Source organism: Psittacula echo (assembly GCF_963264785.1).
Source record: "Psittacula echo genome assembly, chromosome: Z".
Lineage (NCBI taxonomy): Eukaryota > Metazoa > Chordata > Aves > Psittaciformes > Psittacidae > Psittacula > Psittacula echo.
The window spans coordinates 27,686,241-27,712,173 of NC_137742.1; the positions used below are offsets into that span (position 1 = coordinate 27,686,241).

At 40.7% G+C, this 25,933-nt stretch overlaps 1 protein-coding gene across 4 annotated transcripts; it reads right to left on the minus strand.

Moving 5' to 3' along the window:
- Positions 1 to 6,761: 6,761 nt before the first annotated feature.
- On the minus strand, positions 6,762 to 25,819 carry HMGCR (3-hydroxy-3-methylglutaryl-CoA reductase). 4 transcript variants are annotated; one of them, XM_080637100.1, is made up of 20 exons: positions 25,703 to 25,819; positions 22,084 to 22,279; positions 21,582 to 21,693; positions 20,982 to 21,069; positions 20,808 to 20,892; positions 19,972 to 20,077; positions 18,542 to 18,648; positions 18,007 to 18,123; positions 17,176 to 17,327; positions 16,098 to 16,345; positions 15,786 to 15,958; positions 15,230 to 15,424; positions 13,889 to 14,047; positions 13,594 to 13,751; positions 12,401 to 12,506; positions 11,217 to 11,387; positions 9,868 to 10,008; positions 9,596 to 9,754; positions 9,141 to 9,295; positions 6,762 to 8,993 (listed from the first exon to the last, which is right to left on the minus strand). In XM_080637100.1, the coding sequence occupies exons 2-20, from the start codon at positions 22,246 to 22,248 to the stop codon at positions 8,939 to 8,941; spliced, it is 2,652 nt and encodes an 883-aa protein (XP_080493226.1). In that variant the 5' UTR covers positions 22,249 to 22,279; positions 25,703 to 25,819; the 3' UTR covers positions 6,762 to 8,938. The 4 variants fall into 4 exon arrangements, with proteins under 4 accessions (XP_080493226.1, XP_080493228.1, XP_080493227.1 ...); XM_080637102.1 differs by lacking the exon at positions 13,889 to 14,047; XM_080637101.1 differs by lacking the exon at positions 9,868 to 10,008.
- Positions 25,820 to 25,933: the final 114 nt, after the last annotated feature.

Here is a 25,933-nt window from a genome sequence, read left to right on the forward strand (position 1 = left end):
AAAGTGAGAAAAACCACCAGTTGTGTACAGTTGCCAGCAGTGGAAAAACCCTGGAAGTTAACCAATAGAGATAGAAGAGCAGCTGGCCTACCTTGTAGCTAAAAATTGTCTGTGAACTAGGAATGGAGACCTTGAGGGGAGGATGTGTATATGAGCAGGGGAAATCACCGAGATGCACCTGGAATGTACCCAATGCTGTATATGCCAACCAATCACTACGGGAAGCTGTGTGTACGTGGCAGTTTGACACTATATATACCCATTATTTGAGCACAATAAACGGATCACTTTTATCAATCATATTGATTGTGCTGGTGTTCCCTCCGTGTGCGACGACACCCTACCATGCACCAGCCTTTGGGAAAATCAAACGGTACAATGGGCTGTTAAAAACTACACTGAGAGCAATGGGTGGGGGAACTTTCAAACGTTGGGGTACACACTTACCAAAGGCCACCTGGTTGGTCAACACCAGAGGATCTGCCAACAGGGCTGGCCCAGCACAGTCAGAACTTTTACATATTGTAGAGGGGGACAAAGTTCCTGTGGTGCACATGAAGAATTTGCTGGGGAAGACAGTCTGGGTTATTCCTGCTTCAGGTAAAGGCAAACCCACTCGTGGGATTGCTTTTGCTCAGGGACCCGAACGTACCTTGTGGGTAGTGCGGAAAGATGGGGAAATCCAATGTGTACCTCAAGGGGATTTGATTTTAGAGGAAAACAGCCAATGAACTCAACTGTATGCTGTTGACTGCTATGTAGCACTTTTATAGCCCACCAACTAGATATCTTCAGGTCACCAGCGACCAGCCCTGACTTCCCTCCAACCATCATCCCACCAGAGAATGAACTTTGATAGAACCAGACAAGTTTTGCGGTAAAGGAACGATCAGCATCAGCAGGCAATGATCCAACACTGCACACAGCCTCTCCTACTGTGCTGGTTTAGCAGTAGCAGTCATTTTTTTCTCCTTCTTAGTAGCTGATGCAGCACTGTGGTTTTGACTTTCGGCCTGGGAACAGCGCTGATAACACCGATGTTTTCAGTTGCTGGTCAGAATGTTTACTCTGACCAAGGACTTTGTGAGTCTCCTGCTCTGCCGGGGAGGAGGGGAAGCCAGGAGGAAGCAGGGACAGGACACCTGACCCAAACTAGCCAAAGAGGTATTCCATACCACAGCACGCCATGCCCGGGATGTAACCGGGAGTTACTCAGAAGGGACTCTCTGCTATGTCGGGCTTTTTTTTTGGCAGGTGGTATCGTATTCTCTTCCCTTGTTATTTCCCTTATCATTATTATTATTGTTGGCAGCAGTAGTGATTTGTGTTATACCTTAGTTACTGGACTGTTCTTATCTCAGCCCGTGGGAGTTACATTCTTTCAATTCTCCTCCCCATCCCTCGGGGTTGGGGGGTTGGGAGAGTAGAAAGTGTGTGGCTGACTTGCCGACTGGCTTAAACCTCGACAACTACAAATGCCTAAATCCCCCAAGGAGGATATTTACTTTCACATTTTGAAACGCAGGTTGGTTTAAATTCCACAGTTGCAGTTACCTCAGGTAGTTCTGCCCCACAGTCTGAGGAGATACACCATGAGGTAATGGAGAAAAGCCCATTATAGAATTACAGTCACAGAATGATTTGGGTTCGAAGGGACTTTTTGAGCCATGGGCAGGAACATCTCTCACTAGATCTGGTTGCTCAAGATTCCATCCAGCCTGGCCTTGAACACTTCCAAACCTGTAGGGCTGTAAAAAGTAGGTGAATGAAAGTGGCGCCCCCTCCACTACCAGCATCTCCAAAACGCCTCACCTGTGGTGTAAAGGACAGCAAGGACTCAGTCCTACAGCTGCTGAGCTGCATGTCACCTCAGCTTGATGGCTCTGTAGTGCACCTCCATGCCTTGAAGGTGTTTTAAAAAGAACCTTGTCCTGCAGTTGCTGAAGATAAGGTGCAGGAGATGCCAAAGGCAGTTGGGCAGACAGATGGAGGAAGTGGAGAGGTACAGAGGTAGGAATGGAAAGGAAACATGTTCACAGCCACCTACCTAAGCTCTGCTCAACTACCTTTCAAACCTCTCCTACACACCTGGCTGTGTCAGTGTCCTGGGTTCAGCAGTAGCAGTCATTTTTCTCCTTCTTAGTAGCTGGTGCAGTGCTGTGTTTTTGACTTTCAGCCTGGGAACAGCGCTGATAACACTGATGTTTTTAGTTGTTGCTCAGTAATGTTTACTCTGACCAAGGACTTTGTGAGTCTCATGCTCTGCCAGGGAGGGAGGAAGCCGGGAGGAAGCAGGGACAGGACACCTGACCCAAACTAGCCAAAGAGGTATTCCATACCACAGCACGTCATGCCCAGTATATAAACTGAGGGCAGTTACCCGGAAGGCCCAGATCGCTGCTTGGGTCAGGCTGGGTATCAGTCGGCGGGTGGTTAGCGGTTTTATACTCTTCCCTTGTTATTTCCCTTATCATTATGATTGTTGGTGGTAGCAGTAGTGATTTGTGTTATACCTTAGTTACTGGACTGTTCTTATCTCAACCCGTGGGAGTTACATTCTTTTGATTCTCCTCCCCATCCCTCCGGGAGTGAGGGGGAAGAAGGGGAGGGAGGGAGTGAGCGGCTGTATGGTTCTGAGTTGCCAGCTGGGCTTAAACCACAACAGTTCTTTTTGCCGCCCAATGAGGGGCAGGAAGGGTTGAGATAATGACAGATCTGACTTGAGTGTGTCTAGTTGTATTTGTGACAAGCATTTATTGTTTTGGATTAATAGTCATTTGTCACAATGCTGATTTATTTGCTCTCAAATTTGTTGCTCTTGATCTCAGAGTTTCAGGATGTTGTACCTTACTTACAGCCGGTATTTGATGGTTTAGTGTTTATTGGCTGGGTGGCTTGGGCTAAGGTTTTTGTTTCATTGTACTTTATGGTAATGACTTGTAATACAATAGACTCATTGATCATGAAACTGATCTGATTTGTGTTCCTAGTGTGATCACCACCTCTATACTTCGGAAGGTATATAATAGAAGCATATAGCAATTACACATCTATTTTTCCCCTCCTTGGGTGGTCAGCCTGTGAAGGAGACATTCCCTTACCTTCACAGCTTCTTGCTCCTCCTCCTGTGTGGCCCCTGGCTTTGTCTCCTCATCCAGGGGTGTCCTTTGGCACCTCTGGAGCCAGGCAGGATTCAGCGAGCCCAGTCTCTGTAGCCTCTTCTGCAGTGGTCAGGAGATGGTGCTTGTTCCAGCTTTTCATCTTCCTCTGATTCATGTGATAATGACTCCTGATCAGATGCTGTCCCAGATAGTGAGTGCATTGCTTCTTCATCTTTCTTGTCTTTTTTTTTTGCTTTTCTCCTTGAGTACTGGAGCAACCGATGTTGGCATGAATTGGTCCTCTGGTTTAGCTGCAGTGATTATCATTGTGGCTGGAGTGGCTGCAGTATCTGTTGTCAGGGTTTGGGTAGCTGCTGTACTTGTCGCTGAGGTTGGTGTAGCTGCTGTGCTTGGGGCTGGAGTAGCTGCACTGTCTGTTGCAGTTGGAGTTTGAGTATCTGCTGTACTTGTCGCTGGGGTTGGTGTAGCTGCTGTATTTGGAGTTGGTGTAGCTGCTGTATTTGGAGTTAGAGTAGCTGTGTTGACACAGGGGAGGGAGGACAGGAGAAGGAGCTCCTTGTCGTCTGGCTGGCTTTCCCTGGGCTGTGAAGGTAAGGGAATGTCTCCTTCACAGGTTGACCACCTGAGGAGGGGAAAAAAGATGTGTAATTACTAAACACCTGTATAAAGAACTGTCATGGTTTAAACCCAGCCAGTAACTCAGAACCACACAGCTGCTCGCTCGCTCCTCTTCCTCCCCCCTCTGCTCCTGGAGGGATGGGGAGGAGAATCAAAGGAATGTAACTCCCACAGGTTGAGATAAGAACAGTCCAGTAACTGAGGTATAACACAAATCACTACTGCTGCCACCAACAATAATAATGATAAGGGAAATAACAAGGGAAGAGAATACAACCACTCACCACCTGCCGACCCATACCAGTATATAAACTGGGGGCAGTTACCTGGAAGGGCTAGATCACTGCTCGGGTCGGGCTGGATATACTCATTATTATTATATGGGGTATACCCCTTATTATTATTGGTGGCAGCAGTAGTGATTTGTGTTATACCTTAGTTACTGGACTGTTCTTATCTCAACCCGTGGGAGTTACATTCTTTCGATTCTCCTCCCCATCCCCCCGGGAGCAGGGGGGGAGGAAGGGGAGGGAAGTGAGTGAGCGGCTGCATGGTTCTGGGCTGCCGGCTGGGTTTAAACCATGGCAGTTCTTTATACAGGTGTTTACTAATTACACATCTTTTTTCCCCTCCTCGGGTGGTCAACCTGTGGAGGAGACATTCCCTTACCTTCCCAGACCAGGGAGAGCCAGCCAGACGACAAGGAGCTCCTTCTCCTGTTCTCCCTCCCCTGTCTCCCTATCCAGCAAGGATCCAACTGGGCATGACTTGCTGTGGCTTATCCTGCCTATCCCAGCAGCGTATAGGGACACAGGACAGGGAGGGCACAGGGTCCCCATCTGGGGCCAGGCTTTCTTTTCAGTTCTGCATCCCAGCATTTCAAGTGCACAGAGCAGAGCCCTCCTGCAGGGAAATGCCTGGTGGAATATGTGATCAGCCATGCTCACACACTGAGTAACACAAGCAGTAGGGAGGGCCACTCAGATGGAAACTGGATGTAAAAGGTTTTAATTCGTTGCTACTTAGTTGGGGTTTTTTCCTCACTTGTCTCACAGCCTTTGGGTCCAAATCTCCAGTTGTGTCACATTTATTGATCAAAACTGCTTTAGGTCTAAGGGTACAGCACTCCCCACTCACTGGTGTTGAATTAGTATCAAAAAAGCCTTCCACCCTACAAGTCTGTGTGTGAGCTTGCTGACATTAATTACTCCAGTTAAGTAACAGGCAATTTCCATAACCAGCTTGTTGCATCATTTATGTTTTTTAAAGATGTTGATAGGATTTCAGGGCCAGGATTACTCTGTAAGTGATTTTCTGCTTGAAGAGGTAACTCAAACAGGCTGGGTTGTTTCTATCCATTTCAGCGCAACCACTGCAGTGTCTGTGTCCATAGCTGAGGGTCCATCTTAAATGAAGGGATCACATAAGCTTACAGCACAGAGAGAAAAGACAGCAAACAGCAATAAGTCATGCCTTGTTGCTGGCCTCAGTATAATAAGCTTTATGATTTATTCCTCTTCATCTTGCAATGCAGGACATTTTTGAAGTGAGGTAGTTCAATGAGCTGGCCAGCCTGGTGGCTGCCAGACTTGGCCCTTCCTAAACTTTTATTACCAAAGCAAAAACTCAATTTAGTTTTCTATGCTGTGTGACTGTGTTCCCTCAATTCAAAATGACCAGTCTAGGGTCCTTTGTTAAATATCAAAAGAAGCTACTGTAAGAACATTTCTTAAGTGAGTGTCCAAGTTTTCAGACTTACTTAACCAGAAACAATTTTCACATGGGAAAGCCAAGATTATCCCTGAAAAAGTACAATTCTGTGGTGTCTCTCTGTATGCCTGATAGCCCTGCCCATTCTTTTCACTACTAAAGGTTCCTTTTAGAACAAATATTCCTAAATGTGTACTGATTTAAACTGGTTTAGTGTTGTTAAACTGGACCAGCTCCCAGAGGGCTGTGCCAGCTCTCACCTGTAAAAGAAGGGGCATGAGCTGGACTGCTGTCTCTACTGTTACACTAGTACTCAGCCTGCTTAAAGTAACTTTAAAATAAGTTTTACCCTTGTCAGCATAGCACAGGTTATTCCAGTGCCACACATGTAAAGCAGGCTTGACTGGGTACGGGCTATGAGCGAGAAACACTGCAAGTGACCAGTGCTGGATGAAAAAAGGTTGCAACATCACTCACTTGTTTTGAGGGTGAAGCAAGGTTTTTACACGGTGACTGCGTCATTGGAAAACCACTTTTCTGAGGTTGTGGACTGATGATGATGGAGCCTATGGCTCTGAGGACTGTAAGCAGTAGGAGCTCTCACTCCATCCCAAAAGGCAGCTGGAAGAAGTGGGAGGATGGACCCCCTTCCACAGCTTTTCTCAGAGCTGTATTCACCGTACCCTGTGTTCATCCATGCTAAGGGTGAAACTGTCCCAGCAGTGCTGTGCATACACTTGAATGTTCCTCTGAGAAAGCAAGTGCACCCTCAGCCACACTTTCATCTGGGGACTGATATGTCTGCTCAGCACCAAGGCAGCCTTCTGCCGCCGGCTCCCGGTATTGCAGGTACCTCCGGCACAATGTGGCTGCTGTCCTGCCGGGAAGCCACAGGTCACTGACTGGGCCTGGTGGTGCGGGGAGAAATCAAAGCCAGCAACAGCTGCGTAGTTAGAGACAGCTGCAGCACTTCTGAGACCCACAGCGCTGAAACGTTCATGTCAGACACAGCAGGAGCAGGACTGCTGTGTAGCAAGGGTAAAGTATATTCGGGACACATGTGGAAATGAGGTGATCCAGGCAAAAAGAAGCAAGCGAGTAACCAGAGTTCAATACACTATTTTTACTACCTTTTCCTAAGGTTTTAAAATACTTGGAAAACAGCATCAATTGTAATAGTACCACACTTAAGTTGCAGCAGTTCTAGGAACTTCAGAGAGCCAGTTTGGTTTTGCCAATGATGCAAAACAAACTGCACAAGACTGTTCCTCTACTGAAGCGTTCTTATTATACAAACTTTGCAGCAATGCCCAAATATGTCACTGTCATTCACATAGGGAAACAAGAACACTTCAGTTCCCTAAACTTTCCAACACATCTGAAATGGTTAACCTCTGCTTCTGGCATAAGACATGTAGCACCAAGTAGACAGGATGCAGGCTGCAGTGTATATCTGATGATACACAGACTCACAGACATTACCAACATCAAGCTTAGGAGCTGAACACTTGCATTTCATGTTGTCTATTTGGATATGTCACCAAGTCATGAAGTAACCTTAAAATATCACAGTTAAGCCAACATGTTTTCCATTGTTTTACTGGAACTGAAAAAGAAGTTCTGTACCAAAATGTACACAATTTAGTAATAATACAAAATGTTAATTCTGCAAGACAGAATGTCAGTTAAATCCACCAAACTGAACACTGAACCACCATTTATTGCCAGGACCGTGTTACTTTAAATAAGGGCACTGAATGAATATAGAAACAAAGTAGTTCCAACTTTTCTTAAGATGGTAGCTATTAGCAACAATACTGCAGGAAGATAAGCATTTGTGGTATTTGATATTTACATGCTATCATAACATATCTAGCATGTAGTATGTCTTCATGCTTGCACATTTGCTTTATGAGCTCATTACAATGGTATGAATCTGCTGATGTACTACAAAACAACTAATAATGATTTATACCAAATTTGCACATTAGAAGAGCACCTCTGCTAGTCACCCCTGCAGGAATGCCACTGCATTCCAGCAAGAAACCCAGTCCAATCCACCAATCTGCCCCCAAAAAAGCAAACAAAAAACCTCAAACCAAATAAAAAAACACCCCATCATCAAGCATATTAACAATTTCCTTCCTGTGATTAACTAGGCAGGGTGATACATTTAGCAATATTCCCAAAACTGAATCAAACCAGAATAAACTTGTGGTTTCTGTATTACGTTAAGAACACCTGAGACTGCTTCACTGGTCCAAGTACAGTACTTTAATACAAAAACTGCTTGTTGCATTAACATATAATTTCATTGAATTTCCTTAATTAGTACTCTTCATTGAAAAAAGGGTAAGATTTCTTCTTAAAATAAATACTCCCCGCTCAAAAAGAAAGTTTAAAAGGAATTAAAATACAAAATCCCCTGATGTTAAAGAGAACAGTGTGATTTTCTGGCTTCATTTCATCTCAGCTGAAACAGTGGATACGCACCTATTCCTGGGGAATCACAGGATTAAGTGTCAAACACTTAAAAATAATAATTAGGAGCATACACACACATGCTGTACCTTGAGAAACTTCCTTTAAAAGAAGTGTAAACATCTGTTCGTGACTCCTGTTACTTGAATGCATGTTTATCAAAAGGAGTTTGAGAAACTGCATTTGCTTCAACACCTGCCTGACACTTAACAGTTTCTGGAGTTACGAGTTTCAAAACCTATGTCTTCTGTCTGGACAAAATAACAAAACAGTTGAAGACACACTTTTTCCCTACTTCAGCACCAATTATATTTAACAGTTCAGTACTTTACCGGTCACAAGTTTTCCATAGAGTAATAACCTAAAGTGTGGATTTGAAATATTGAATGCTGCTTAGCTGAAGCAGCAGCAAATTCAGTTCTACATATATGGGGGTTTCTATAAAAACTACAACAATTCAATAAAAGTTTCTTGCAGCCTAAACCCTAAGTTTTACATGTGAACAAAACTGGGATTTCATGGGAAGTGATCAGGCTTGCCATCACTTTAAAAACCATGATTTTCTAACGAGAATGTAAGGATGGCAACAAACGACCTGCGCATCCAAGCCAAGTGCAGACCAAACTATATTTTTTAATGTACAAAGTACATTATATCACTTTTTGGTAGTCACCAGGAGCTTACAAATCAAAATAATCTCAGCCAGCAAAAACATAAGACTGCCCCAAAATTTTCATTTGAAAATGATGTGTAAGATCAAGAATTCCAAAGCCATGCTCAAGACATCTGACAGGACTTCCTTTGTGAAGTCATCTCTAATCACTGAAGAAAGTCAAAGGCATAAGTAGCGTCACCCAAGTCCATTGATCTCTCACTTCATCTTACGCAGACATTATTATGTTACGGGCGATTTGCATTTTAAACTTCACAGATTTTGGTTGTTTTTTTATCCCCATACATCTGGTCAGTTGCTAGAGCAATTCTTCATTTCAAAGCTTTTTTAGTATTCAAGCTGCCTTCTTAGCGCAGGTTCCTTGAAGATCTTGTAGGTTTATTTTTGACCTAATAAAAACAGTAAGATAATTACATTAGATAGTTAAAATGTTACACTGCTATTACATGTTTCTATTATTCACTTAATTATTATTGAATCTTGTGTACTTGGAAGAAGGGCAAAGCAGCAAAGGCAAAAATTTTTCTGTTCCTTACCTGTTGTGGATCATGTGGCTCCTGACAAGGTGCCCAGCTGCAAGAGCTGCCATCAGTGATAACTCCCCTGCCATCACTGTGGCACAAACAATTTTAGCAAGCTGACGGGCATTTTCACCAGGGTTATCTTGGCTTGCACCTTGAACACCTAACATCTGGGGAGAAAAATATGCAATATTATGCTATGAAATCTAAGTCAACTTATGCTAAATTTAGTACTAAAGTCTTTGCAAATTATCTCATCAGCTAGCTTTAAATAACTTTAATATTAAACATCTTAAGCTTTAGAAACTCAATACATGAAAACAGTTCATTAGATAATTCTAAAATTTAATGTCAAATCCTCCAAGTTTCAAGAAGCTCCTTCCCACAACATTACTCAGACACAATGTACGCAACATGAAAGCGAGATTTGACTGAAATAGCTAAGTTGCTTTAAGCTTTCCAATTTTTACCTGCAAACAGGCTTGCTGTGGGAGCAAGTTGGTGCCTCCGCCAACAGTTCCTATTTCAATAGAAGGCATTGTGCAGCTGATGTACAGGTCTTCGTTGGTGGAACCAGTTCGCTCCATCAGAGTGATGCAATTAGAGCTGCCCACATTCTGCGCAGCATCCTTCAGATCAGGAAGGAGAAGCAAAACAAAACCAAAACACTCAGTTAACTAAGCATTTGGATAAGATTTACTACGAAAGAAAACCTAAGTTAATCGGAGTAAAATAAACCTACCTGACCACAGGCAATGTAGATAGCTGTCACAATGTTTGCTGCATGTGCATTGTAGCCACCTATGCTACCAGCCATTGCAGAACCCACCAAATTCTTGTTGATATTAACTTCAACTATATCATCTGTAGTTGTCTTCAATACCTAGACAAAGTGGTACAGTTTTACTACACCATCCCTTAGGCAGGAGTAGAAATGCATTATTTACGATTAGTAAGCCCTTGCCCCTTGTTTACTTCCACATGGAATTCAACTCAGTCCTTGTCCTAGATACCTGCTTTTAGTTTTGCTCAGAAGGAGTTCTTTCAAATACAGACTGCATTGTGCAAGTAACAATGGAAAGTGCAGTTCATAGGGTTTGGACTTGCACAGGCCTGTAAAAGCTCATACACTCTTGGAATACTGTGTCCACCTCTGTACTCAGCATTTACATATTACAGAACTTAAAAAGGTCTAGAGATAAGTATGTTCAGAGACACGTTGGAACAGTCTTTTTACTCATTCTTCAACAGCAACAAGGAGGTAGTTCTTACACCAGATGTAGCTGCGGTGTGGAATCGTTCACATAGTTTTGCAAAAAGGAACTGGACAAATTACTGGGGGAAACTAACAAAAACATAAATCCATCAAATTTGAAAGCACAAATTCAGAAAATCTTGAACAAGTTGATGGAATACTATTCCGAGTACAGTGCAGTAAACTCTTCCCTGGCTGTTGTCTCTCTTGGCCAGTGCTGGCCCGCAGGTAACAGGCAATGGATTTGGTCTGATGCACACAGCCAGTAATCTGAGCTCAAGTGGAAGTGAATCTAAGATAGTGCTTATGATGCAGGACAAGTTTGCCAGGGGCTAGAAATGGCACTGCTTATAAAGATTACCGTTCGTCATGCAAGATACTAAGGCAGCTTTGGAATTATGTGAAGCACCTGATTATCTGTTTTCATTGTAGTAGAGACATATAAACCTTAATAAGAATGCCAGGTTTGTGCGGGAGACAACAGTGAAATGATCAAAAATATGGGGTTTAATGACAGCAAAGCCCTACGTATAAAGATCTGACAAACTGGCAAAATTTTTTAAAAGTAAGAAGTTAAAATCCTAATGCATTCAACATTATCATTATGTATATGCATGTTATGTATATGCACATTATGTCAGAAGGGACAATGAAAGAAAAAAACACTTATTGTCTCAAGAAAAATGGCTTATTTACAGCAGTACCTGAAAATACATGTAGGAATCATTCTCACTTGAAAAACAACTTATAGTTAATATTTATGATCCAAGGCAGGTATCAGTTTTTGTAAAATGAATGCATTTTTATTAAACAAGTAAAAGAAAGTGAACACTTACTTCTCTAACAACCTTGGCTGGAATGACTGCTTCACAGACAACAGACTTCCCTCTTCCTTCTATCCAGTTTATAGCAGCAGGTTTTTTGTCCGTACAATAGTTACCACTTATAGCTATAACTTGGAGATCAGGAAACTCTTCATTCAACCTTACCAGTGCTTTTTCAGTACCCTGTTAGAAGAGAAACAGATAAAAGGCAACAATATCATTACAGTTCTAAAACAAGCTACTCAAGGACAGTGGGGCAGCAAGATTAGATTAAGTCTAATCAAATCATCAGTTACAGTTGAAGAAATGAACATAGTTTCAGGAAGGAACCTGGACCCAGAGAAGAAAAATCCAATTATCACTATCTTTTTTTCTAACTACTTTGGGAATTATATAGGTAATAACTGTTTTTCCCTGTGCATATGGACTCTCTGGATACATTCTAGGTGCATGGTCATGTGTTTACCATGCTGAAGATACAACATGAACTAAGACAAAGACTATGGGCATGAAACAAATGCATTTTGCATGTAGCGGAAAAAGCTTCTCTACACTAGAAAAATCAGAAAGAAGGTCTGCTCTATTTGGTACTTGTGTATGATCAGATTCATTTATTACATAATTGAAGTTCTGACATACTTAAATTTAATACAGAATAGGCAAAGAGTATCAATCTTAAGCAGCACAAAGCATCCCATGATGATTGGGTCATGTCAATGGTCATTTCATGTCAATGAAATGGTCATGTCAATTGGGTCATGTCTCAAGTTCTTCCACGTTTGCATAGAAACAAATAAAAAAAAGCTAGAGGACATCTCTCCACTGCCATTCACCAGATACCTAAACCTTTATTTACAAGGAAGTGATAAACACATCACTTAGCAGCAACAGATTAATTACTGTGGGATACAGTCTTTGCCTCAAAGCAGCAGAGCAACCAGCTTAATTTATGAAGAATACTTTCTCTGAATAATAATAAAAAAACCATAAAATATGAAGTTACTTTTTCATCATTCTCATCCTATTCTTGTTTATACTTGACAAGGTTGGACACTTTACTATTTTATAGCACTGCAAACAGTTATATGTCTTAATCTTCTGTCTTCACATGCCAAGTAGTCACAGATTGGTAGGCTACAACTTATTTATTCTTAAAAGGCACATTTACTAAAGGGACTAAGGGGACTGGTCCTTACTTTTGAAATCATATTCATTCCCATTGCATCCCCTGTTCCAGACTGAAAACGGATATAAAGGTTACGACCAGCCAAACTGATGAGAAGTTTTTGTAGGCGGGCAAACCTGCAAGAAAATTTAAGTATTACTTACAGGCCTCAAGGGAAAGGATTAAATTAGTTTTAAGTGGCAAAATGACAGTAAATCGTTGCAGACAGCACTGCTAACAACACTGTGTTCCTCCTCCCTCATAGGAGGCACAGGAAAAAGCCCTCAGCTAGCATGCACATAGTCCTCTCAAGTAAATATTTTAAAAATTTTCACTGCAAAACTGCTTGCTACCTTTTTATGTTTTCTACCCCTGAACTTCATGAAATAAAACATCCTCAAGTGCTGATGTAAATTTAATTCATTTCTATTCCTTAAAACAGCTGAATACCAGGTATAAACTAAAAATGAGGCCTTAGGAAATTCTTATGTCAGTTTTACAGCAAGGCAAAATGCATGCTCTCCTCAACTACAGTACAAGCTCCACAGGTGGAACAAAAACTTGGAAATCCTGCATTTATGAACAGCACGACTTGATTCTGGCCAAAATACACATATGAACTTGGCTGACACTTGTAACATTCGTAAGAAGCAAATCTGATAAGGAAATCTCTCTATGAGCATGTAATCATAAATCTCAGAAAAAACTGTACGGCTTGAAACAGACTTGTTCTTAATACTGATTTACATTTTTTTGCATTTCAGTTCTAGCATTAGTTTATCCTGTATTCTCTGGAACCTCACAAATTAATTCTTAACATTAGTAATATCATCTGAAAGGCTAGATTCCAAACTTTGTATTACTTTTTGCATAGTAACTACTAGAAATTCAAATAAGCTTTTATGTTTATTTTTAAATGCTTAAATAAAATAAATAATGTATTTCGTGATGCAAATGACTGTTGCCAAGATACAGTTGTTTACCACTTATCATTGGAAAACATTTACTACTAGTCTTGGTCCAAACCCAGAGTGACTTTTATTGTCACAGACTCACATTACATGGGATAGCCAAAATAAAGATCTAATTCCCTGTATCGCAGTGTGCCAAAATTAAAAAAAAAAAAAAAAAAGCAAAACAAAAAAAAAAAAATCCCATAAAACCAGTTAAGAGCCACAGAAGTCTTATATCAGAAAAAACGTCTGGAACAGCTATTGTACTTACCTACTTGTGCTGTCAAAAGCTTCCTTCATTATTTTAAAGCCTTCAGGGCTTTCAAGCCAGACTTTCACTTCTGCAGCTTGGCAAGCACTAGGCAGCCTTACAACAGGTCCTCGAGTCATCCCATCTGCCAGAATGCGGCTACGTGCTCCTCCACCAAGCTAAAAATCAAAGCAGAAGGGAAACAAAGATTACTGACAGTGAATTTTAGTTTTTAGGAAGCCAGAAAAATGCCTCATATCACCCCAAATACGTTTTATAATACATGAAGTTTTCAAGCTAGTCAAGCAATACTTACACATATTGCTCTGCATCCTCTGTTAGTGCTTGCTACAAGACAACCTTCTGTTGTTGCCATTGGCACCTGAAACTCTTTGTTATCCAGAAACAGTGGTCCTGCTACGCCTACAGGAATAGGCATATATCCAATCACATTTTCACAGCAAGCGCCCATTACCTTACAAAAAGAATACAAAAGGTATCACTAAGGTTTCGCTACAGTGGTATGGCACAGCAAGTTACATGCAATGCCTGTGGTATCTTAGCAAAAACCCACAACCCTATCCATAAAGCAACCAATTCCCACCTCAAAAAATGAATAGCACAGCTAGCAACAACTAATACTGTTCAAGTCTAGTATTTGGCAGATGTATTGAGTTTTAATAAGTCTTAAACACTATTAAAGAGACTCTCATACTGTTAAATGAATTTTAAATAAACTTCCATTTTAACCTGAGTTCCAGGCAGTATTACCGTTCAGCTGAACTCAGGCTCAATATTAGTGGAATTCTGCATTTCTGAGACAAGGCAGCTGCACACTTCAGTTAGAAATATTTTGAGTAAGCTTCTGAGTGAGGAAAACTCACCCACCACCTCCCTTGGTTTAAAAACATTAAGAACAGTAAAAGGTAGTGCCTTATGTATGCCTTTTTTATCTTCTACATCAGTTTTCACCAAGCTCATTTTTTAATTTATGTACACAGAATCATAGAATAGTTAGGGTTGGAAAGGACCTTAAGATCATCGAGTTCCAACCCCCCTGCCATGGGCAGGAACACCTCACACTAGACCATGTCACCCAAGGCTCTGTCAAACCTGGCCTTCAACACTGCCAGGGATGGAGCATTCACAACTTCCCTGGGCAACCCATTCCAGTGCCTCACCACCCTCACAGTAAAGAACTTCTTCCTCATATCCAATCTAAACTTCCCCTGTCTAAGTTTGAACCCGTTACCCCTTGTCCTGTCACTACAGTCCCTGATGAAGTCCCTCCCCAGCATCCTTGTAGGCCCCCTTCAGATACTGGAAGGCTGCTATGAGGTCTCCATGCAGCCTTCTCTTCTCCAGGCTGAACAGACCCAACTTTCTCAGCCTGTCTTCATACAGGAGGTGCTCCAGTCCCCTGATCATCCTCGTGGCCTCCTCTGGACTTGTTCCAACAGTTCCATGTCCTTTTTATGTTGAGGACACCAGAACTGCACACAATACTCCAAGTGAGGTCTCACGAGAGCAGAGTAGAGGGGCAGGATCACCTCCTTTAACCTGCTAGTCATGCTCCTTTTGATGCAGCCAAGCATGTACCTCATCTATTTGGGAAAATGGTTTTAGAGTGAATTTTGCTTGTCTTTCTTTTACTTACCAAAGAATAATTATAATTCCTGTATGGAAGATACTGCAAAGATGAAGGTTCAGGGAGTTTCTTAGATAACATCTGTCTGCGAATGGACACACCTCGCTCCTGAGTTTCCATCAGGGTTTCCAGTTTGTATGCAGGAATATGCTTAGCATTAACTAAACTGATGACCTCAGCATCAGTAAGGAATTTTGCTCCTTTCTGGAAACATGAAGGGGGAAAGAAAGAACAGTTTCTCTTGGTGAAAATCCTTTTGGATATTTTCAAATGAAAACAAGTAACAAGTTTACTTTGACATTATCAGAGTACATCTAAAAAAACCAATTGCCAGTATTAGGTTTTATAGTAGGCCAGGATATGATCAAGAACTTTTTACTCAGTCACCCACTTGCACATGTAAATGATGAAGCTTCAATGACTTGGTATGTCATGGATGATGAAGCCGCTCCCTGAAATACCCTGCCCCGACTGACTGGAGGAGAAGTGGCTTATGAAAGCATTTTGTATTGTTGTAACACCTCACCCGAGTTATTAAAAACCCACAACCCTTATTTTTCCATACCTCTGCGTTTCCAAGTATACTAACACATTCCTCAATGGAACGAGGTTCTTTTGGTAACTCAATTGCTTCCCCTTTTCCATGAAGACATGAAGATGTTTCCACAGGATTGCAACTGCCAACTACAAATGTAGCCTTGGTTGATGACTCTGCTAATACAGGTTTTATGACTTCAGCTGCAAAGAGACAATTAAAATGAACTTTGGTTCACAAAATTCTTACGTTTTGCTTCCAAATACAACACATAAACACAGGTTTCAGTATTTGTTCCAAACACTCAGGAATAGGTTCAGACTTTAAAATGCTAAAAATTACCATTTCCATCTTTGGGAACTAAAGCTTCTTCTAATGCGTTAGATTTCTGATTGTTTTTCAGAAGTCCAGATTGTTGCTTCCTGCAACAATTCTCTGGGACCTTTTTCTGGACCATCACTGGAGATGTTATGGGATTCTTCAGTGAGAGTGTGGATTCAGTCTCTGCTTGCTCAAAGAAGATGTATTTGACAGCAAGGAGCAGGGCTAATCCAAGAGTGATTACTTGTTCAATATTCATACTGGCCATTCTGAAACAGACAAGAAGTACAAAGACAAACAAAAAGTAAATACATGCTACATACAATTTGTAGTTTATAAACAGCATTCTGACATCCCTTTGCTTTAGAAAGGGCAAGAGTTTCATCATAATTTATACTGTTACAGAAATTCCAGTAAAAGTCATCTTCTACCAGGACATTCAAATATGCTAGGTTAGGGCAGAGAAATCATTCTGTGCATCATTAACAACCTCAGAATTTTAAGATGTCATTAAACAGTTACTAAATCTTAGCTAAAAAGCAATCCCCAAAACAGAAAGGACTGTACAATATTCACCAACAGCTTTCTCCCAATTACAGAGTTTCAATCATCATCCTCTAACAAGAATGACTACTTAGGATCCAAGCTGAACTGCTATGAGGCCAGACAGTTCTGAACTTTCAGCAGTAAGACAGAATCACCAGTGCTGCTAACTTCAGCTGAGCTGAAGGAAAAGCAATGTGACACAGCTTTTGTGCTTTTTCCACTTGTGTGGAAAAGCTCTACATAAATAATTACTCTAGCGCAGTCACAAAATTTATTTTCCACTGTGCTCTGAAAGGTGTCAGTGCTAGTGGGAAAAGGTAGCATTTTGATACATACAGGACAACTGGCTCCTGATCATTCCTTGATTACTTCCAGGAGATTGGACAAACAACATAATAATGAAATATTTCTTATGAAATGTCACCTATGGTTCCAAGAAATCCTGGATCTTAGTTTACAAGTGTAAAGCACTTGTAAAGGAAGTTTACAAAGCTTAGCAGCTGGAGAATACAGCCTAATGAAGGAAACACATCTCTTCTGTGAAGTCACCTACCGTGAAAGGTAGAACTGCCATAATGAAACATTAGGTTCAATTCTCTTTGGTGCATTCTCATCCAATTCCACTGAATTTTCTACAGTACTGTTTTGAGCAGCTGGTTCTGCTATCCAACGACTGTGGGCATGAACAAGAACCAAACCCAGTGACTGCAGTAAAAACATAAAACAAGTGTTAATTTTTGAAGAGTAACTAGGCATCTTGACACACTAAGATTAAACATTCTCTAGTTTTTGTTCAGCTGGTTTTGTGGGAGGGTTTTTGTGTGTTTTCCATCCCTCAAAAGTCTAAAGCTAAAAGCTGATTTTCCACACCTCTCATCCAACACCCATTTTGGCCTATCACAGTAACACTCAGCTTTGAAGCTGTCCCTCCACACCCTTTCACTTGCTCAATAAGCAACGGAAGCTGAGGGTACTGTAGGGGAAAGAATCACAGAATCATTAGGGTTGTAAGGAACCTCTGGAGATCATCTAGTCCAACCGCTCTGCCAAGGCAGGGCCACCTACAGCAGGTTACCCAGGAACGCATCCAGGTAGGTTTTGAATGTCTCCAGAGTGGGAGACTCCACAACCGCCCCAGGCAGCCTGTTTCAGTGCTCTGCCACCCTCCGTGTAATAAGGAGGGAATTAGTACACATGAAATGTGTACACAGAGACGGCATATGCAGGAAGACTTTAGGTGTACATACATGGGGTGTTATTAAATTACCATGGTAAACTAGACTAATGGGATGCAGAATACAAATCTACAGAAAGCAAAAGCTTGATTCATTGCACTAGGACACCTTACTGACTGTATAACCACAGGTGAAAAAGAGCCACAAACCATAATCATTTTGACTCTCTGTGTTACAGGATTTGGTTTATTTTCTTCTTCTTCCAGAACACGAGCAAAATGGCTAAGCTGCCATATAGGACGCCCTTCACGACTCTCTCTCGAAAGCTGCAAAAATAACAACATTTAAAATAGGTCATATTTAGTACATACTAGAAGAACCAGCAAGCAAGCTTTGACATTGTGTTTTTATTTGATCATTAACAAATTATAAACGAGGAGTTAGCCTATAGTCTACTGTTTAGCCTACATGAGACTGTAAAATGTGAAAAACCCCACACAACCAATAGTTTACGATATAATTAATTTACTCTGCTTTATGTCAAAACTCACCACTGAGTGTGACTCATTTACAGTGGCATTAACAAGTTACCGTTATCAGTTGGGCCACCATAACTCTTTTTGTGCATTCCCTCTGTTTGCTTTGAAAAGATAAACATGCTGGTGTGCGATTCCATGGAGAAATGTAAAGCCTACAGGAAGCACAAGGCCTGAATATTAAGCTCGTTCCTGACACTGGTCTTACCTCTAATACCAAGGACACGCAAGCTGGAAAGAAGGTCATGAAGACAAAGTAGTTTGCAAGGACAGACATACAGCCGAAGCAGCACATAATTTCAAGTTGTCGTACACCTACATAAAAAAAGAAAAAAAAAAAAAAAAAGGCATTTCTTACATTTGTATATGCAACAGGCTTTCTGTATACTCAAAGAAGTGTTGCAGAAGTATGAAAGAAACCATTAAACTGACACTGCAAATTACAGGGTGAGCTATCTAGATTAATGAAAAACGAGCACATTAAGCCCTAGCCATTGTGCATTAGCGTATTCTAAGCACAGTATGTATTTATGGTATAGTATTTACAGAAAACTTTTAAAGTCTAAGTACATGCAAATAATTACAGTTCAAGATTTTAAAGCTTCACACTGAAAGCTTGAAACTCCTCACTTATCTAAGCAAAGAACAGTTAGCTGTCATTATGTACCAAAATCCCTTCTGAAGGTAGTAAGAAACACTTTATACCTCACCTACTCTTCAAAAGTGTGGTATTCAGAAAAAGTCAGTTAGCCATGTTGCACATGCATCATAGAACTTCCTTAGTAAAGATGAAAGAGCTAACAGTATAAATAATTTAAAAACCCCCAACTACATGCTACATCAAAACAACATCTTTTTTTCCTAGATGTAAGCAGGGAAACAGCTATTAATACACAATACCCTGAAAAGGTTCAAAACAGTTTGAAAAGCAAGTGCATAGAAAGATGCCTTTAAGGTGTGTGAGACAGCTTAAACACCAACCTTACCCTCAAGAAAAATCCCCAAGCAACAGACAAAAACCAAAATTGCAAACAAAAACCTTCTTTAGTCATAACTATGGCACTTTGATTTATTTTAAAAAGAAATCAGTTATTTACACTTGCAAATCCTTCATTTATTACATTTAACTGTTCTTTTTAAGGAAATTCAACTGCTACTGCACACAGAACTAATGAAGATCAGAAGATTGGAAGGAAAAAAAAAAATCCGCAACCACTTAGAAGATTGCCTGTTTAGTTTAACTAGAGCAATTGCCTGGTGTAATTTTTAGAAATGCTCCATTTTTGCAAAAATATGAAATAGGGGTACATGTGCTGGAAGTGTAACTCATTTTTAAGAATGCCCAAGAGAAAACGTTAGCAGCTCTTTTAAGATGTTAACAGGAATGACAGAAGTCTCAATTTCATAAAAGCAGCTGCATAGAAGGCCATTCCTATGGTTATCTGTATTTCAAACTTCTCTTCAGCATATTATTCATAAGTACACGAAACTAGTAATTTAGGCTAACCAGGAACGTAAAAAATAGATTAAGTCACCCCACCCTTGTGGGTAACAACTACCATTTGAAATTCTCAATATCCCAAGGCCTTCCAAGACTTAGACTGAAAGATTGTATTGCCCTTAGATTGTATCACTCACCTGACATAGTACCAACACCAATCACGAGACACTCCACAAGTGCATCCAGTGTAAACGTAGGGCCTAAAATTGCCATTCCACGTGAAATATTTTCTCTAACTTCGTCCTAAAAAGAAAAATTTCTGTACATGAATATAAAGACTGAAAACAAATTAAGGGATTACACATAACATAATTAGTACCTGATTAGTAAATTGAGTAGTAGTATGGTGATTAAGTCCTTACAAAACATATATTGAAAATGAACTACTATGAGAGCATATATTCTTTAATTGCTTTATTTCCTGTAAGTTCGACAGTCTTTATTTACATAAAATTATTTAATTTTTATTAATTTCTCTACCTTTGGTTCACCACTATTCTAAGCTCCTAAAACACTAATGGGCACAGACTTCAATCACAGGACTTCTACATTTTAAGACATGAAATAAAAGCCACTTGTGTCATGGCATTTCAGAAGTTCTTGCAACCACTGCAAGCCTTATGGTTGTATACCCTAACTTTTATTATTCCATTATTTAACTCTCTAGACTTAGCTGACAGAAAGAAGACATAAAAGACACTAAGCCTTTCCACTGGGAGCAAAGTTATTTCCTCCAGAAGCCAAGCATGGCAAACTCCAGCGGGTCTGCTGCAGCTATTTCATTGGTGGAATCGTAGAATGGTTTGGGTTAGAAAGAACCTTAAAGATCACCTAGTTCCACCCCCCGACCCGCAATAGGATTATGTACCTATTTGAATATTAAATTCAAGAGCTCCATTGCAAAATAAAAAAACAACCCCAAATCCAGGAAAACCCAACCAAACAAATGGTAAAAAACCCAACCCCCCCTAACCTGTGAGTTGGAACTGAGCGCAAATTTGGCTAATGCACTTGCTCTTGACAGATCAATCAGAAGCAGGAAGAAGGGTAAAGCTTCACTGAAAAAAAGAGAGGCATGTTAAAATTCGTCTATTGTAGAAGAACAAAATTTCAAGTGAGAACTCAGGAAAAACAATTCATTACTTACTTCAGACCTGTCAGCTCTTTATCCAAGAAGTGAATTACGACTGTACTAAAAACAAAACTTGAGAATATTGTGAAGAGGCCAGCAATACCTTAAAAAAAAAAAAGAGAGATAATTGAAAAGATTTGTTTTATATATAAGGATGAAAACAGAAAATCTGTATCTTTAGATCAGTCCTGAAGCAAACAAATGACAATTCTCATCTCTCAGACTGCAGTAATAGCAGGTAAGATACAAACTGAAGTGTGTGCTATTTTTACGCAGACATTTAAATCTAAAATTTGTACTGTATTCAAAGTAACACTCTAAAAAATAAAAGCCACAAACCTTCTCATTCATTATCAGCAAAACTGAAAACTGGCTTATAAACAGCTCTATTTTTAAGTGTTTCACACAGTAACTATTCCATTGTTCATTTAACCTCACAATAATCCTTTAAAAAAATTGCACTTTGATATATGCCAAAAATTTATTCTGCTATCAAGTAAGTAACTGAAATAACCCTGTTGTGTACGTAAGTATTTGAACTTGAATATTTGTTACCAGTTTACACTCAAACCCAATTAAAATGCATACAGCAAATACAAAATTCACATACAGTACCCAAAATATATTTTGATCCAAGCTGCCTTAAGTTCTGGAACTGGAAATATATATAAAGGATTGCTATACAGCGTGTGATTGTCAGGATGATGATGTCACTGCTCAGAACATCCTGTTTGAAATACAAAACAATTTTGTTAGCTCATAAAGTAGTAATTTCTTAAGTTTCAGTAATAAAAAAATCCATTGTGAACCTGCTCTAAAAAGGAAGTTTCACTGCTGGTATCACTGCTTATCAGTCTTAAAGAATTAAAATATTGCAAACAATATAAACTCCTTGTTCACTACATACTGCGCAACTGAAGTTAGATTTAATGAAAACCACCTGTAACACATCACTGCTTGCATACAGCTTTAATATCCATAATGGGAAAAGAAGGCAATAAAGAAATTTCTGCATAGCTACGTTCTTCCTAATATATCACAATCTGATGCTGTTCTACTGAAAACCCTGGATCTACTGATTGACAGTAAGTACTATAACATGAATTTAAATCTTTACTTCTTCAAGTTTGGGGCACTCATAATTCCAGCCGCAGATCTTATCGTTCCCAGTGAACATCTTCATGGACATCATACAGATGGTGAGAGTCACTGTCCCCACAATGACTTCCCATGGATGGGAGGCCACAAAAAGCCCGTGCATTCGAAAGAGTCTGGACAACATTTTCAAGAGCCTCTTTCTACCCTTGGCAAACCTGCAACAAAAGAGTATTTCATATAAGCAAGCATAGGATTCATGGAAAAAATACGGAGATCTAAAAATTTCTGAAAGTCATCCCTCAGAAGAGCCAAACCAAAACCAAACCCAAATTAACACACTCCCCCTACCCCCCAAAAAAAATACTCGCAAAACCAGTTTATTAACAGATAAGTAAGAATCTCTACCTTTCAACCTTTCATATAAAACACCTTTATATATAAACCTCTGAAATATAACATGATCTGCTCCTGCCTTCTCAATCTTTTTTTTTTTTAATGCACATCTACCTTGTTCCTTCAAGATCTTGCTAATATGTCTCTACCACTCACAACATCTCTGTCATACAATTTTGATTCACTTTGGCTTAAACTTCTTGTTTTTATCACCTACATAAGCACTCACTAAATTCTGTAACTTTTTTCTAATCACTCTTCCTATCAAAAATACTAACTTCATTTTAACTATATAAAATTACCAACTAACCATTGTTGGTAATGCTCAACTTCAGCAGCAGGAATTGCAATTTTATCTCTCTGACTGTGTCTTCTCTACTTTCTGCTCAATACTCTGCAGTGATTCAAGTTAATCACATTCAAAATGGTTCCTTCTTCAACTCAAGCCCAAGTCCTTCTCACATACAATATTCTGTGACACTGCTCTTTTACCCATAGCTCATTCCCAAGTTACTGCTCCATTTCATCATCCCCTTTCAACAGGTGACAAACATTCAACAGAAATTCTCACATCTCTTTCACATAACTGAGAATGTGGATGGTACAACCTTCAGTACAAAAACTGCATCCCGGTCAATCTGTTCTGTGATGTACCTTTAGACAAGTTCATCAAGAATGTTTCGTTCTGTTTTTTAACACAGAAACAAAATGCCAAAAAATTCTCTCAAATACATTAGTACTGGGACTTTTCTCATCACACAAGATCAACTGCTTATAAAACTCTTGTGATGAAAAATAATTATGTAACTATATCAAGAAGTTCAAAAGATGCTTAAATAGTAGCTTGGCTAGCAGAGACAATCTGTAATTCACTATTTACATGTACAAACCTAGCACTGATTTCCACCTAGTTTTCCACAAAGGACTGAGGGCTCCACACACTGACATTTCAAAGTGGATTAAAAAGCCTCTTCATGTTGCCTTAAAAGTAACAATCCCTCCATCAGGCTTCTGGGAACGGAGTCTTCTAGTAATTTTTTTTTTTTTTTTGCTTGGACATCAAAAATGAAGCTGTCATTCAACGGAGAAAATAACAGAGAGGGCAAATCTATCTGCTTAGTGTTTCTGAAGATACCAGAATCATACTGGTTTCCTACTGAAGCCAATCTCAATCATGGGAGCACTAACAGCACCAGGCTATTTTTCTCTGCTCTTCACAGTGAAGGCATAGCAGGATTTTTTGGCTCATGGAACTATTCACTGAGGACTGCTTTCGTTGTGAATAGATTTTTTTCCTGACAGAAAGCTTTTATTAAAAACCAAACACAACATAACCACTCCTTTCAGAGTCAACATCATAATTTGTTTTTCCCTGTGTAATACAATCTATGTATGGTTTTGTAAATTTATGTTCTTGCAAAGCTATTCCGAAGTTGCCTTGTCGATCTTCTTCAGCAGAACACAAGGTATCTTTTAATTAGGAAAACTAAACTAAGATGTAGCCAGAGGAATATATCTTAGTACCACAGATTTTGAAGCAATGCCAAGAATAAAAAAGCATAGCAATGGCCTATGAAAATACAAATACTTCTGAATAGCATACTGTTTCAGGACAAACAGAATTAGTACTTACTACATGACTATATAACATAGTGTCTTACCAGTCCTAAAGCTACAACTCTTAAATTCTAACAGTTGGAATTACTACCTTGTCAATTAACAAGTTCTTAGTAGAGCTACAAAGATTTTAAAGTCTTTCTTCAGCTATTATTTTCCACATGTCTAAGCAAAAGTAGTAAGTGTGAAATGGCTTTGCATAAATCAATTAGGAAAAGCTGCATTAATTTGATTATGAAAATAATTACTCATAATACCTATCACTAGACAACCTTTTATCATTAACCGCTGCTACAAAATATCGAATGCCTCACTGCTGATCTTGGGGTTTAGTGAGTGTCAGTAACTCCCAACCTAGAAAGATTCTTTAAAGCCTTCATGTTTATTTAACCTGCCTGAAGTGCACGGGTTTTTTTGCTATGCAGTTACCATTCTAGAAAATATCGATCAAGATTTCATACATTGATACTGCATTACTGAGTGCTGTAAAATGATCAGCTTATATTTCTAATTCTGTTTAAAATATTTCTATAGTTACACTGACTCATAGCTTGACATTAGCAAGACAATGTTAAATATCAATTAACTTTAACATTAATATAATTTTGTTAAATTTCAAATGGTGGTTCAAAAAGTACGTTTCATAAATCCCTATCCACATGAGGGGGAGGAATGTAACTAGGTATCTTTAAGGTCCTTCCCAATGCAAATAAGGCTACGATTCCATAATTTCCTATTTGCCTTTGTTTTCAACCAAAAATTTCCAGACTATAATGCAAAGCAATCCATTCTGGGAATCAAAACAAAATAGCAGCAAAAAGCAACTGCAACTTCTTCAAAAGGTACAAAAACCTATCCAGAACCTAAAATGCAAACTAGACTGGTTGTATGTTTACATGAATAATTTACATAATTTATCCGCCACGTAACTGAATGAAATACCTTCGGTCTGACACACCAGCTCTCACTAACCTTAGAGCAATCATCTGCACCACCACCTATTAGATCAGCACAGATCTCCCACCTCTCGCTGGCTGATTCAGCAATAGCTACGGAGTTACAAAGGTAGCGAGTGACAAAAACAGCTGAGAGAAAGCCTGCGCAGAACTCACCTGCACGGCACATGACACCTCACAGACGCAGCGGCTTTTTTTACCGTGAGGGAAACCACCCTCCCGCACGCCCACCACCGGCCCCCCGCCAGCTCCGTGCCGGAGCACAGCTCTTCACTGTGATCGAGGCTGGGTTTGCACAGAAAACGACGGGTACTTCCCTGCAGCCGCGGAGGCTCCAAACAACAGCCGCGCTGCGGCGGCCGGTGCCGCGGGCGGCCTGCTGGGGCCCACGCCGCTGGGCCGCACCCTCAGGCGTCAAGGAGGCACCGCGACAGCGGCTGTGGCCTCCTTCCCCCGCCACCCAGAGCTGTGATGCTGAATGGCCGCCGCCGCACTGGGGCACCGGTGGCGACAGCGCCCTGCGCCGCGCCACCGTTATCCAGCCGGCCAATCTCCGAGGGGCCGCCCGGAGCCACGGCCCGTCCCCAGACCACGAGGACCCGTGCCGCTGCCCGCACCGCGCCTGACCGAAACACGGCCCTCCTGCCACCCCTGCCGCTGCTCGCTGCTCACCGCCCCAGAGCCGGCGCCGCACAGCCGCACACAGCAACACCGTCCTAGCTTCCGCCGCGCCGCGAACTGAGCCGGCTGCTCCTCCCCAAGCAAGGACACCTGGGGCGCGGCAAGCCAGCCGCCGTCATCGCCCGATCGCGCAGCCAATGGCGTGGGCCCGATACGCCCACCCCGTGCCGCGTCACTCCCTGCGTCGCCGGGGCAACGGCCGGGCGAACGCCGCACGGCTCC